General features: G+C 40.3%; 1 protein-coding gene across 3 annotated transcripts in view; it reads right to left on the bottom strand.

Annotated features, from left to right (window-relative positions):
• LOC122809736 (capping protein, Arp2/3 and myosin-I linker protein 2-like) overlaps positions 1 to 12,593 on the bottom strand; it is a 1,549,910-nt gene that overhangs the window by 374,623 nt on the left and 1,162,694 nt on the right. For all 3 annotated transcript variants that reach the window (XM_044081444.1, XM_044081445.1, XM_044081446.1), the window contains exon 21: positions 8,929 to 9,027. In XM_044081444.1, the coding sequence (XP_043937379.1) occupies positions 8,929 to 9,027 (99 nt within the window). The remainder of the gene's footprint in view (positions 1 to 8,928; positions 9,028 to 12,593) is intronic.

Genomic DNA, 12,593 nt, shown 5'->3' on the forward strand with positions numbered 1-12,593 from the left:
TTGGAGGGAAGCCTTCTAGCTTATCATCATCAGTGGGAGTGGTAAGCACCAGGTATCCTATCTACCACAAGAGTGGTTTCTGACCCAGAAATTGTAGTTTATTGGCTGTTTGGGCAGTTTTTCCATCTCTTTCAACTTTCTGGTTTAAAAGCCCACATTTGTGCTTATTTCCCACCTTTCCTGTAACTAGTCTAATCCGGATACAGATTTGCTGTATCCAGGACTGTTTGTAAGCTTCTGAACTCCCCAAGTCTTTCTGTGTTGGAGGGAAGCCTTCTAGCTTATCAGTGGGAGAGGTAAGCACTAGGTAGCCTATCTACAACAAGAGTGGTTTCTGGCCCAGAAATTATAGTTTATTGGCTGTTTGGCAGTTTTCCCATCTCTTTCAACTTACTGGTTTAAAAGCCCATGTTTGCACTTGTTTTCAACCCATCTTTCTTATAACTAGCCTAGTCCAGATACAGATTTGCTGTATCCAGGACTGTTTGTAAGCTTCTGAGCCCCCCAAGCCTTTCTGTGCTGGAGGGAAGCCATCTAACTTATCAGTGGGAGTGGTAAGCACTACGTAGTCTATCTACCACAAGAGTGGTTTCTGTCCCAAAATTGTAGTTTATTGGCCGTTTGTGCAGTTCTTCCATCTCTTTCAACCTTCTGGTTTAAAAGCCCACATTTGTGCTTATTTCCCACCTTTCCTGTAAATAGTCTAGTCCAGATACAGATTTGCTGTATCCAGGACTGCTTGTAAGCTTCTGAGCCCCCCAAGTCTTTCTGTGTTAGAGAGAAGCCTTCTAGCTTATCAGTGGGAGTGGTAAGCACTAGGTAGCCTATCTACCACAAGAGTGGTTTCTGGCCCAGAAATTGTAGTTTATTGGCAGTTTGGGCAGTTTTTACATCTCTTTCAACTTTCTGGTTTATAAACCTGTGTTTGCGCTCATTTCACACCTTTCCTGTAACTAGTCCAGTCCAGATACAGATTTGCTGTATCCAGGACTGTTTGTAAGCTTCTGAGCCCCCCAAGCCTTTCAATGTTGGAAGGAAGCATTCTAGCTTATCAGTGGGAGTGGTAAGTACTAGGTAGCCTATCTACCACAAGAGTGGTTTCTGGCCCAGAAATCATAGTTTGTTAGCTGTTTGGGCAGTTTTTCCATCTCTTTCAACTTTCTGGTTTAAAAGCCTGTGTTTGCGCTTGTTTCCCACCTTTCCTGTAACTAGTCCAGTCCAGATACAGATTTGCTGTATCCAGGACTGTTTGTAAGCTTCTGAGCCGCCAAAGCCTTTCTGTGTTGGAGGGAAGCCTTCTAGCTTATCAGTGGGAGTGGTAAGCACTAGGTAGCCTATCTACAACAAGAGTGGTTTCTGGCCCAGAAATTGTAGTTTACTGGCTGTTTGGCAGTTTTCCCATCTCTTTCAACTTACTGGTTTAAAAGCCTGTGTTTGCGTTTGTTTCCCATCTTTCTTGTAACTAGTCTAGTCCAGATAGAGATTTGCTGTATCCAGGACTGTTTGTAAGCTTCTGAGCCCCCAAGCCTTTCTGTGTTGGAGGGAAGCCTTCTAGCTTATCAGTGGGAGTGGTAAGCACTAGGTAGCCTATCTACCACAAGAGTGGTTACTGTCCCGGAAATTGTAGTTTATTGGCGGTTTGGGAAGTTCTTCCATCTCTTTTTAACCTTCTGGTTTAAAAGCCCACATTTGTGCTTATTTCCCACCTTTCCTGTAACTAGTCTAGTCCAGATACAGATTTGCTGTATCCAGGACAGCTTGTAAGCTTTTGAGCCTCCCCAAGTCTTTCTGTGATGGAGGGCAGCCCTCTAGCTTATCAGTGGGAGTGGTAAGCACTAGGTAGCCTATCTACCATAAGAGTGGTTTCTGGCCCAGAAATTGTAGTTTATTGGCTGTTTGTGCAGTTTTTCCATCTCTTTCAACATTCTGGTTTAAAATCCTGTGTTTGCATTTGTTTCCCACCTTTCCTGTAACCAGTCCAGTCCAGATACAGATTTGCTGTATCCAGGACTGTTTGTAAGTTTCTGAGCCCCCCAAGCCTTTTGATGTTGGAGGGAAGCATTCTAGCTTATCAGTGGGAGTGGTAAGCACTAGGTAGCCTATCTACCACAAGATCCAGGTACAGATTCTTAGTTTTAGCACTTACATTTGCTTATTTGTGCTCAGCACTTGTTCAGAACTTATTGTTAGCACTAAATAAGCTACAAATTGCTACAACACTCAACCTTCCTCTTTACCTAGAGGAAAACAGTTTTTGTACTTACTTTTCCTCACTTGCTTAGAGAAAAACAGCTCTTATACTCACTTTCCTCACTTGTCTCTAGGAAAGTAATTTTTTATTTAGGCATGACCAAGGGTTGGCTCCCAGTTTCTCTCCTGTCTATCTGATGAATTTGGGCATCTTGGGGCAATGTAGCAATTGCCTCATGTAGACAGACAACCCTCTCCTCCTACCACCCAACACCACATCCTGTGAGAGATGCACTTATATAGCTAAACTGGAGGTAAAGCTCTCTCTCCAACCAAGACTGAACTTGACAGTCAAGAGGAGAAGGTAAACACTTGCACCACACCTCTCTCATCACATAGTCCCACTAAACCTACACCATCAAAATCCACACATAGAAACACAAAAACATTCACAGAGACTCTCAATAATAATCTGCTCAAGCAACAGAGACCTCCAAAGCAGAAACTCAAGCAAACTCTACCCACCAAACACAACCCAAATGACACATAGCCCACAGACTCAGTGTGCCAATAAACCATGGCCCATAAGGCAAAACAATGTACCCAACACACTAGTCATAGGTGACTCTATAGTCAGGCACACTTATGTCCCACTCACCAGGCTAAACAAGGAGAAGGTTACTGTCAGCTGCCTGCTGGGTGCCAGGATCCGCCACATAACCCATGCACTCAGGTCACTACACAACAAGTACAAATATGACTCTGTCATTGTCCATGTTGGTGTGAACGACCTGGGATGTACCTCCTTGGACTATATGAAAAGAAACATGTAACAGCCCTATGATCTTGTACCCTAGGCAGGTGTGACTCTAGCCCTGAGTAGCAACCTGCCATCACCCAGAATGATACTGCAGTGCAAGGACAAAATGATTGAGTTCAACAATTGGCTAAGCTTCTGGTGTCATTCTAAGGGGATCCAGTATCTGTCTGCCTGGGACAACATGGTCGACAGACCACGATGCTTTGCCAGAGATGGCCTTTACCTGTCGGACCTGGGATTCCAGATACTGGCTAAGGGTCTTGCTGCCACTATAGTTCCTTTTTTAGGCAAGGTTCAAATGACAAATTCACCACCGTAACAGGAACAGGAAAGCAAAAACTGAGGGTAATGCTACTCAATGTTAGAAGTCTAAATCTCAAAATGCACTCACTCGAGGCACTCTTTAAAATGGAGAACATTGATATCTATGCAGTGACTGAGACCTGGTTCAAGGCTCTAGAGAGCACCCCTGCATTACCAGGCTATAACTCATATCACACTTTTTGGCCATCTGACCTGGACCAGAACACCAAAGGTGAAGGCGAGCCCATATTCATTAAGATATCCACACCTCCAGGCTAGTTGCGCAGCATAATGCATCCGAGGCTATCCAAGTGCAACTAACTCTGGGCAAAACTGCAATCCAAATTGTAGCTTGCTACAGATCCCCCACCATGCCCCAGGATTCCCACTCCTCTTTTCTTGATATACTGGAAAATATTAGGGTTCAACCAAACACCCTAATAATGGGTGATTTCAACTACTCTACCATTAACTGGGAAAACTACTCATGTACCAACTCCTTCACCTCAACGCTTTCTGGAATTCATAAATTCCAATGCCCTGGATCAACTTATCCACACCCCCACCAGGGGCAACTATATCCTAGACCTAGTCATTACCAACAAGAGTGACTGGTGTTCCACACCTGAAGTCAACTTCTCATTGGTCAGATCCGACCATAAGCTAATCACCCTAGATATCCGCATCCCGCCCCCACCCACCATTAAGGAAACCACAGTAAAAAAATTCTCCAAAGCCAACTTCATGCTTCTTAAGACAGAAGTGGTGAACTTCATGACACCCATGCAGATGGACAATACAGTTATGACTGCTGAATCCTACAAAAATGCACACTATAAGCACTTACACGAGTGCATGGATCGTGCTATCCCAAACAGAACCAAGACACTATCCTCCAAAAAAATGGAGCCAATCTGGTGGTCCCCTGCAATAAACAAACTTTACAACAGAAGGAAGAAACTGTTGCAAAAGAGAGTAAAATCACATGAGTGGAGGAGCTTCCTGGTCAGCCTCAGTAAGAAGCTGAGATCCCTTATAAGATCCTCCAAAGCTAGCTACAAAAACAAAATTGCCACTGATTCTAAGGGCAACCACAAAGCATTCTATAGCTATGTCAAGATTCTCATTGGCAGCACCCAGATCTGCTCTGCATTACAGCACAACGGCACAAAAATTACAGAACCAACTGATATTGCCAACATCCTGGCAGATAGGTTCAGTGCTAACTTTACCCCCCTCAGGAAGAATTCAGAATCCCTGTAATCACATCTATGCAAGTAAAATCTGCACTCTCTAAAACCAAAAACATAGCATCTATCAGCTACGTTTTACACAAACGTCAGAACACACTGGCTACCCACCTAAGCATCATGTTCAGTCATAGTCTCATGTCAGGCTTTGTGCCCACTGAATGGTGCACAGCAAAAGTTATCCCACTCCACAACGGGGGAGCCACCACTGATCCTGGGAACTACTGCCCTATTAGCCTGTAGAGCCTGGTCTGCAAGGCCATGGAACGTATCATCATGGAACTCATAAACAAAGACATTGGTAACTCCAAACTCTGGACCCCACCCAGTTCATGTTTGTGAAAGGCAGATCATGCCTTCTGAACCTGATGAACTTCTTTGAGGCAGTTTCCAAAGCCATAGACAAGAGTAAGGTCGTTCACACAGCCTATCTTGACCTCACCAAGGCTTTCGACACCATCCCCTTTTTCTGGAATTATAGTTAAACTCACTAAACTAGGTATATATCCCTACATGGCAAGATGGGTTGCCAACTGGCTAACTGACAAAACCCACACTGTAAAAGTTGCAGACTCCAAATCTGACTTCAAATCAGTGACAAATGGAGTACTACAGGGTTCAGTCCTGGGACCTCTCCTGTTTGGTATCTACTTCTCTGAAGTACAGGCTAATACAGAAGGCCTCTGGCTAATGAAGTTTGCAGATGACTGCAACTAGGAGCCATAGTAGAGTCCCCAAATTATGTGGACATCCTACAGAAGGGCCTCACTGAGACAGATGCCTGGTGTCATTGGCATGGCCTCAAACTCAATGCCACAAAGTGCATTGTCATCCCCTTTGGTAAAAACTCTGTACCAATGAACTATCACATAAACAGCAGTCTATTTAAAGCCGAATGTGTGATAAGAGACCTTGGGACCCACGTGGACAGTAGTCTCTCCTTTGATAATCACATCTCCACGGTAGTCAGGAAATCCTTCTATATGGCACACCTCATCACAAAAGGGTTCTCATCCAGGAAAATAGAGGTCATTGTTCCCCTCTACTCGGCACTCAGACCCATTATAGAGTACAATGCCCCTTTTGGAATGTACCTCACAAGACATCTGCAGCAGCTGGAAAGACCACAGAAGTACCTCACAAAACAGATTACTGGCCTCAAACAGATGCCCTACACTGACTGTCTCAAAATACTCCAGCTTTACTCTGTAGCATATCGCCTACTCCGAGGAGATCTCTGCCTAAAATATAAAGCTATGTTAAACTCAGAGCTGTTGGACATGCTACACCTAAAGAAATCCCAATCCCTCCGAGCTACACGCTCTAGGGACCTAAACCTTGTCACCACAATAAACAGGACATGCTGGAGGGATAGATTCCTGTCCCAGAGACTTCCTATACTCTGGAACAAGCTACCCATCTATGTCAAACAAAGTTCCTCATTAGCACTCTTCAAGAAAAATCTTGATGAGTGGATGGAAAATAGGAAATATACCCCGGGGATCACTTCTGTGGCTCTGCTCGACAGGGGCACAGGAAATTAACTTTCTTGGGTGGCATTAGCCAGGGAACCTTGCTGGCTAGGCTTACTTAGGCCCTTGGGCCGATAGCCTAGTACCTACCTATGAACCTATGACACGCATGCTTAGCAACCGTATTCTCAGAGTTTTCAGTTCGATGCAAGTGAATTATTTTTCAGCTAATGGTTTGTTAACATACTTAAGGAGGAACTGCAAAAAATGGTTTTGGAAGGCTTGCACCTCCAATACCTGCGTGATCTTGAAGACACCCCTTCCCCTCCTTCCTTTGCAACTTTATTAGGAGGATTGTAGTTGTGTAATCTCATCTTGCTTTTTAAAAAAAACATACAGTCACGGCAGTTTTATTTATGAGCCATCACTGCTTTAAGTACATATCAGGCTCAAGGATGCAATCACTCTGCACTTTGCGAATGTTCATTCCATGTGGATTTCAAGTGTGACTTATCACGTTTTGTCCAAACTGCATTGCTTCACTCTTTGTTTATTTACAATGCCTCGTCTTCTGAACTCGACTGTCACTGTACTGACATGGAGATCGCGAAGGTTGGAAACTTGAACTAGCGCCAATACATCTTAGGTAAAACCGTTATCATCTGATGTTGCTATATGTCAGAACGAAGTTTATACGTTCACACCTTTCTTTACCTGTACTAACCCCCCCTGTCATGTGGGCAGGGGTGTTGTAGGTGAAGTCAGAGGAAAACTTTACCGCTACAAGTTTGGGACAGAGATTAAACTGGAGGACATTTTTTAATTTAGCAACATTTTAAAGTTAAATCAGGTTGGGCTGAAAGCTATATTTACAGGATTTTTTTCTTGATGATACAAAGTTGTGCATAATTTATTGTTTTTGTGCTGGGTTTAGCGCAGTGGTTTTTGCTCATACATTTCTCTTTTACTCTTGCTTCACTTAGATTCATGATGCTCTTAGTTTAAAAAGGGGGTACTGAATCCAGGCACCCCACATTCCATGCAGATATCATGGTCACTGGGCCAACAAGGGAGTCTCCAGACAATTAGCCACCTGGTTCCTTCAAAAGCAGTTTTTTTTCTCTCAACTAGGAAACCACCATGAACATTATTTCATTTTTTTCCACACAAGCAAACAATGCAGTCCAAACCAGTAGTATTTTGTTAACATCTCAAAAGGACAGGAGAACTCTGACCCTTGTCTAGGGATTGAACCCTGGATCTTTGCATTCCATGTGGTTCTTTCTACCACTGGGCCAACAAGGAGTCTCTGGAGACTGGACAGTTAGGTACCTGTTTTCCCCAAAACACAGTTATTCCTTTCAACTAGACACAAGTATGCTAGGTTCATGGTTTGTACTGCAGTGAAATGCATATGTGGTTGCAATCACCTTTAAGATGGTTTTCTAGTTTAAAGGGAAACCTGCTCACCCCAAATCACTTCTGGGGAGGCCAACACTAACTAGATTGGGAAGGCTAGCACTAAATTAGTGTAAGCTAATTTTGAAAATAAATGTTACTAGCATAAACATATGACATATACTTTATAGCACCTGCCAAGATTAAGGAATTAGTTTTCCATAGCTGTTTTGCAGGCACTAGAGAGCCCTGAGGTTGCTGGGAGCCTGCAAGCACGGCAAGTTCTTACTTTTATACCTTGCTGCATGCTTGTCAAACCAATAAATGCTAGTACAGCTGTATTGTATACTTAAAAAAACAGTTGGGTAGTAATAACTCATAAGATGAAAAATCCTAAGCATTGGCACCATTTCTTCTCCTGTAAAATTCAAAGGTATCTCTGGTTGCAGTGACAATGTTCTGTTTGGAAAAATACTGTACAATTAAGTAGCACAGATATTGTAAAACTTTAAAGTAATAATCGCTTGATCGCATCTGTTCAGTCCAAAGATTATGTACAATTTTGCATGTTGCGTACCAACATTGCACGCATTTTGCTTTCAAATACATGTCCAGAATTTGTGATATGAAAAGTTGGCAACCCTAGGAGCAGGGAGTCACTTTTAACAAGTGATTACCAAACAATGTGGTTTTCAGACAAGATAATTTTGTATTAAAAAAAGAAAACTCTTTTATTTTACTCAAATTATAAATAATAAGAAAAAAATTGAATTCCTAATGTGGAGAAAGCTGGATTATAGCAAACACAATTTTTTTGGTGAAAGTGATTACTCCTTTGATATTATAAAAATACAGATGCCATATTCACTTCATAATGAGGTCCATGTTTAATTAATATGCACAGTATTGTCTCTTTTGATATCTCCAAATTGTCTTTACTTAAAAAATAATTTCTACAAAATATGGTATGTTAATTTTTAATCAAGGCTAAAATGTTTGTAAGAAACAAAAACATAAAAAATATCATGGCACAGGTACGTAAAACATACAGTTTTTGGTTGAAAGAAATTATATAAGCGGTAGTGTTTGCTGCTTATTTTAGTACATTAAAAAGTGCATCAAATTTTGAAATTTCCCTAGTATTTGCACTACTTTATGGTCGTTAAATCAGTCCAGTGTAGCAATTGAAAGGATCCCAAAGTTATAAACAATATACAGTGCCAATTATTACATTCAAAAGTACAGAACAGCACTTAAGACAAAGCATATTTGCTGTGAAGCTGTTGTTACAATCATACCGGCTGTGAAGCTGTTGTTACAATCATACCAACTGTGAAGCTACTACAATCATAAGGGCTGTGAAGATGTTACAATCAAACCTGCTCTGAAGATGTTGTTACAATCATAGCAGCTGTGAAGCTGTTGTTACAATCATACCTGCTTTGAAGCTGTTGTTATAACCATACCCGCTGTAAAGCTGTTGTTAGAATCATACCTGCTCCGAAGCGCTTGTTATAATTCCTTGCTGCAGTCGGAAGGCCTGCTCAGGAGATGTCCTCCGCACTTGGTTATTCCGTAAAAGGTAAGACTGGATCTGTAGCAGTCAATATGAAAAGGATATTTTTTTTCAGTTTGTTTATTTATTACACCATACATAAAGCAACATTATGAATATTGTCTAGTTAGTCTGAAAGACATCAGGTTTAAAGTTCAACAATATTTTACAATCATCATTTAGCCCCATACTAATACAGTAACATTTGTGTCTCCTCTAAGACAGTTCTTCAAGCTCATTAAAAGTCCCCTCCAGGACCCACCCCCTGCAGTGAGAAAACCTGAATGGGGCTGAAAAAAATGGTTTGGTGCACTAAATCAGAATGCTTTGTCCCAGCATTCCTACTTAGTGTCAGTCCCCTCAGTCTTTGCTGTGAACCTTATCCATCATGGGTACGCTGTGGGTTTTCTTTTTATGTCTGTCTAACCTGCCCATGAGTGCATTAACTGAAGTACATTTCAAAATGAGTTGCTACAGTACTTGGAATATGACCCTTCAAATACAACGCAGGTGGCAAACACAACATAATCGATAAACTGATGAAACGGTAGAACAAATAATGATACTTGAAGTGAAGGCTAGGAGAAAGGTGTTTAGTTAGGACCCATGGCTACACATTGAAAAGTTACTGACCCTCTCTTCACTGAAATAAAACACGTCAAGATAGGAACACAACAGAAATGGGAGAAGCCTTTTTAAGAACAAGTCTCCATGCATACACTGCATGGGTAACCTCTGCCCCCACACCCTGCTGCTCTCCCCCGTATGTTTATACTAACTCTAAGGTTGATAACCCTTAAGGGTAAGGGGAAAACTACCTTAGTTCCAAAATTTAGAGATCTCAGATTTCAAACGCAAAGTGCATGTGATAAAACATGATTTGATTAGAAATTATCAACAAGAGGAGGATTAATAAAACTTTCATGAAGTAGTAACTATGCTACTAATTATCTGCATGCACAGCGATTTACAGTTCACAGAAAAATGAAATTCCATTTTCAAGAGATGAAACTCAGGAATTATACTCGAGAATTTTAAATGCAATAACTTGTTATTATTGCAATTTCAATATACTATTATTTTACATATGAAAAATGAAAAAGCAAATGCTAAGCACAGAACACTCAAAGTAAGGTGACAGTATTAGAAGTAATAGCTATGCAGGTTGAGGTGAATGAGAATTCTGACCTAAAATATAAAATTCCATAAAAATCCCATTTATTTCAAATAAAGAGATGGTCCAAATTTGGGATTTAATTTTTCTGCTGAAAAAAAACGGAGAATCACTGCCACTGGTTATCCAACTCTGGCATCACTTGTATTAGTTTAGTAATTCCTGTTTTACATTCCTTCTTTATTGGGATTCTCGTTTCAACACAATTTACAGTTCAACTTGAGCCCCCAGTAATCTGCATAATGAGGGCTAAAATCAGTGACTACCACCTACTGGAAAGTCAGCTGGATGAATATTTAGAAACTTATATTTTCAGGGGGCAAGTCCCCCTGCATCATCCACATAGAAGGAAAGCTTTCCAAACCCAAAATTATATATAACAACTCCACAGTCACACAAATATTTAAAAAAGAAGGAACACTAAAAAGAAAAAGGAATCATTCTGGGTGCACATTTAGAAAGCACAACAGCAGTGACTTTCACTGGAAAACAGCTTTTAACAAGTCCACTACCACCGATTTCAATTTAGTCAACCTTGACCAGTCTCCACGCAAAGGCATAGAGGGAAGCCATTACTCATTGTGGTTTAACATAGTTTTAGTATTTAAACAGTAAATTTTAGATTAAGTGATACATGCAACTCAAGAAGATTTTGAATCTCAACTTCTTTATTTAAACTTTCAAAAGCTTTTTATATACATGCCCTTTTACAGATAGCATGGCATAAAACAACATATCCATATTGTAAATTTTTTCAGATTGTAAAAACGGCAAAAATGTATACATACATTGCTAACAAAAACTTATTTTGGCAAATTCTTTAATACTGATACAGGAATATCTTTTAAGTCTCAAAGTGTAAACTTTTACTATAGTTACTGTATATCAAGGGAAACTACAACTGGTCACCATATAGAAGAGGCCCACACTGCCCCCTTTCTATTACAACTAAATCTGAGATTTCCAAATCCTGCAGATATCTATAGTAGAGCTGCACTTCGTTATTTTTGGTGAGTATGCCTCATCTGAATAGATTATAACCATTAAACCACCATTTAGATAATAAAACAAGGAGATAATGTATTTGGATTAACAATAAATCTATATTAATAAAAAGGAAAACAGATCTTCGCATGCTCAGAAGAAAAAAATGCATTGCCTATTTATAATAAATGTTTTACCTGACAAATAAATCAGTTGCTCAACAAGAATATTGCCCTCTATGTACATTAAAAAAAAACACAACTGGCATTTTATATGCTGTCTCTTAGAAAAAAAAGTCCTGTCATTCACTATAAAAATTGGTGGAGTAATAAAATGATCAGTAAAACAAATAACACCAGGGCACTCAGCATTCAATCCATGAGAATCTGTTTTATCAGAACCATAAACTATTGAAGTAATAATTTAGCCCAGGTAAATAATATATTAACCAACACTTTCTACTATCAGGAGCAGAAATGTTCTATGTTTCCATGAAAAACTAACATTTCCAAATAAGTCTTAACATGTTAAGCGTGTAGGTAGCATAAAACATGTATAACTGTCACTGTATAGTTTTTAATTGAATTGGAATGTGAATAAAAGTGTACCTTTGATTATCTTTGTTGCCCACATCACATACAACAAGCAAATCTAGCGATTCAGAAATGTGTATAAAGTACACTTGTGTAAGTAAATTTACCATAGCAGTAGCTGTTTGAATTATCACTGGTGCAACAGCCTTAGCTATATGGGTTATATCCTGCTGAAGATGTAACAGCTGTCCGGTTTCCAAAGCTTCAGGGCACCTTCCATATGGCCAAACTGTCAGACAGCTCGAGCTAAGCTGACTAGAAGACAAGTTTGAGCACCAAGCCCTTCAGAGCTTTTTTGCCAACAGACAGAGAGGCTGACCCCTGAATGGACAATTCTAGGAATAACAAAAGATAAATATTCACACATTAGCATAAAAAACACTCCAAAAAAGGGGGGAATGGAGGAAGGGAGTGGCTACTGCAGTAGTGATCATTTGAACAGCTACTGTTATGGTAACTTCAACTTATACAACTTTAGTATGGTCATCATATTGATCACTACTGCAGTAGCCTTAGCTATATATGGGTAGATTACCCTAGCTTATTACATTTGGAAAGTGGAAAGATGAGAGTCCAGAAGGTTCTGGAGAATGGTCCTATCAAAGTCTGACCTGGACCTAGAGAAGGAATCGTTATCGGAATTATAGTGCTTTATAAAAGGTTGTACAGAGGACCAAGTAGCAACTTCTAAAATACTTCTAGAATCTAGCCATTTCTAAAAAGCCATAGATGAATCCAAGGCCCCAGAAGATTGGTTCTTGTCCCTTTCTGGAATAGTTTTGTTATGGTGAGTATAACAAAAGATAATAGCCTTAAACAACCATTTTTGACACAAGATGTCCCATCTTCTTACC

Source organism: Protopterus annectens, chromosome 8.part0, assembly GCF_019279795.1.
Source record: "Protopterus annectens isolate FY-2018-M chromosome 8.part0, PAN1.0, whole genome shotgun sequence".
In the NCBI taxonomy this organism is placed as follows: Eukaryota; Metazoa; Chordata; order Ceratodontiformes; family Protopteridae; genus Protopterus; species Protopterus annectens.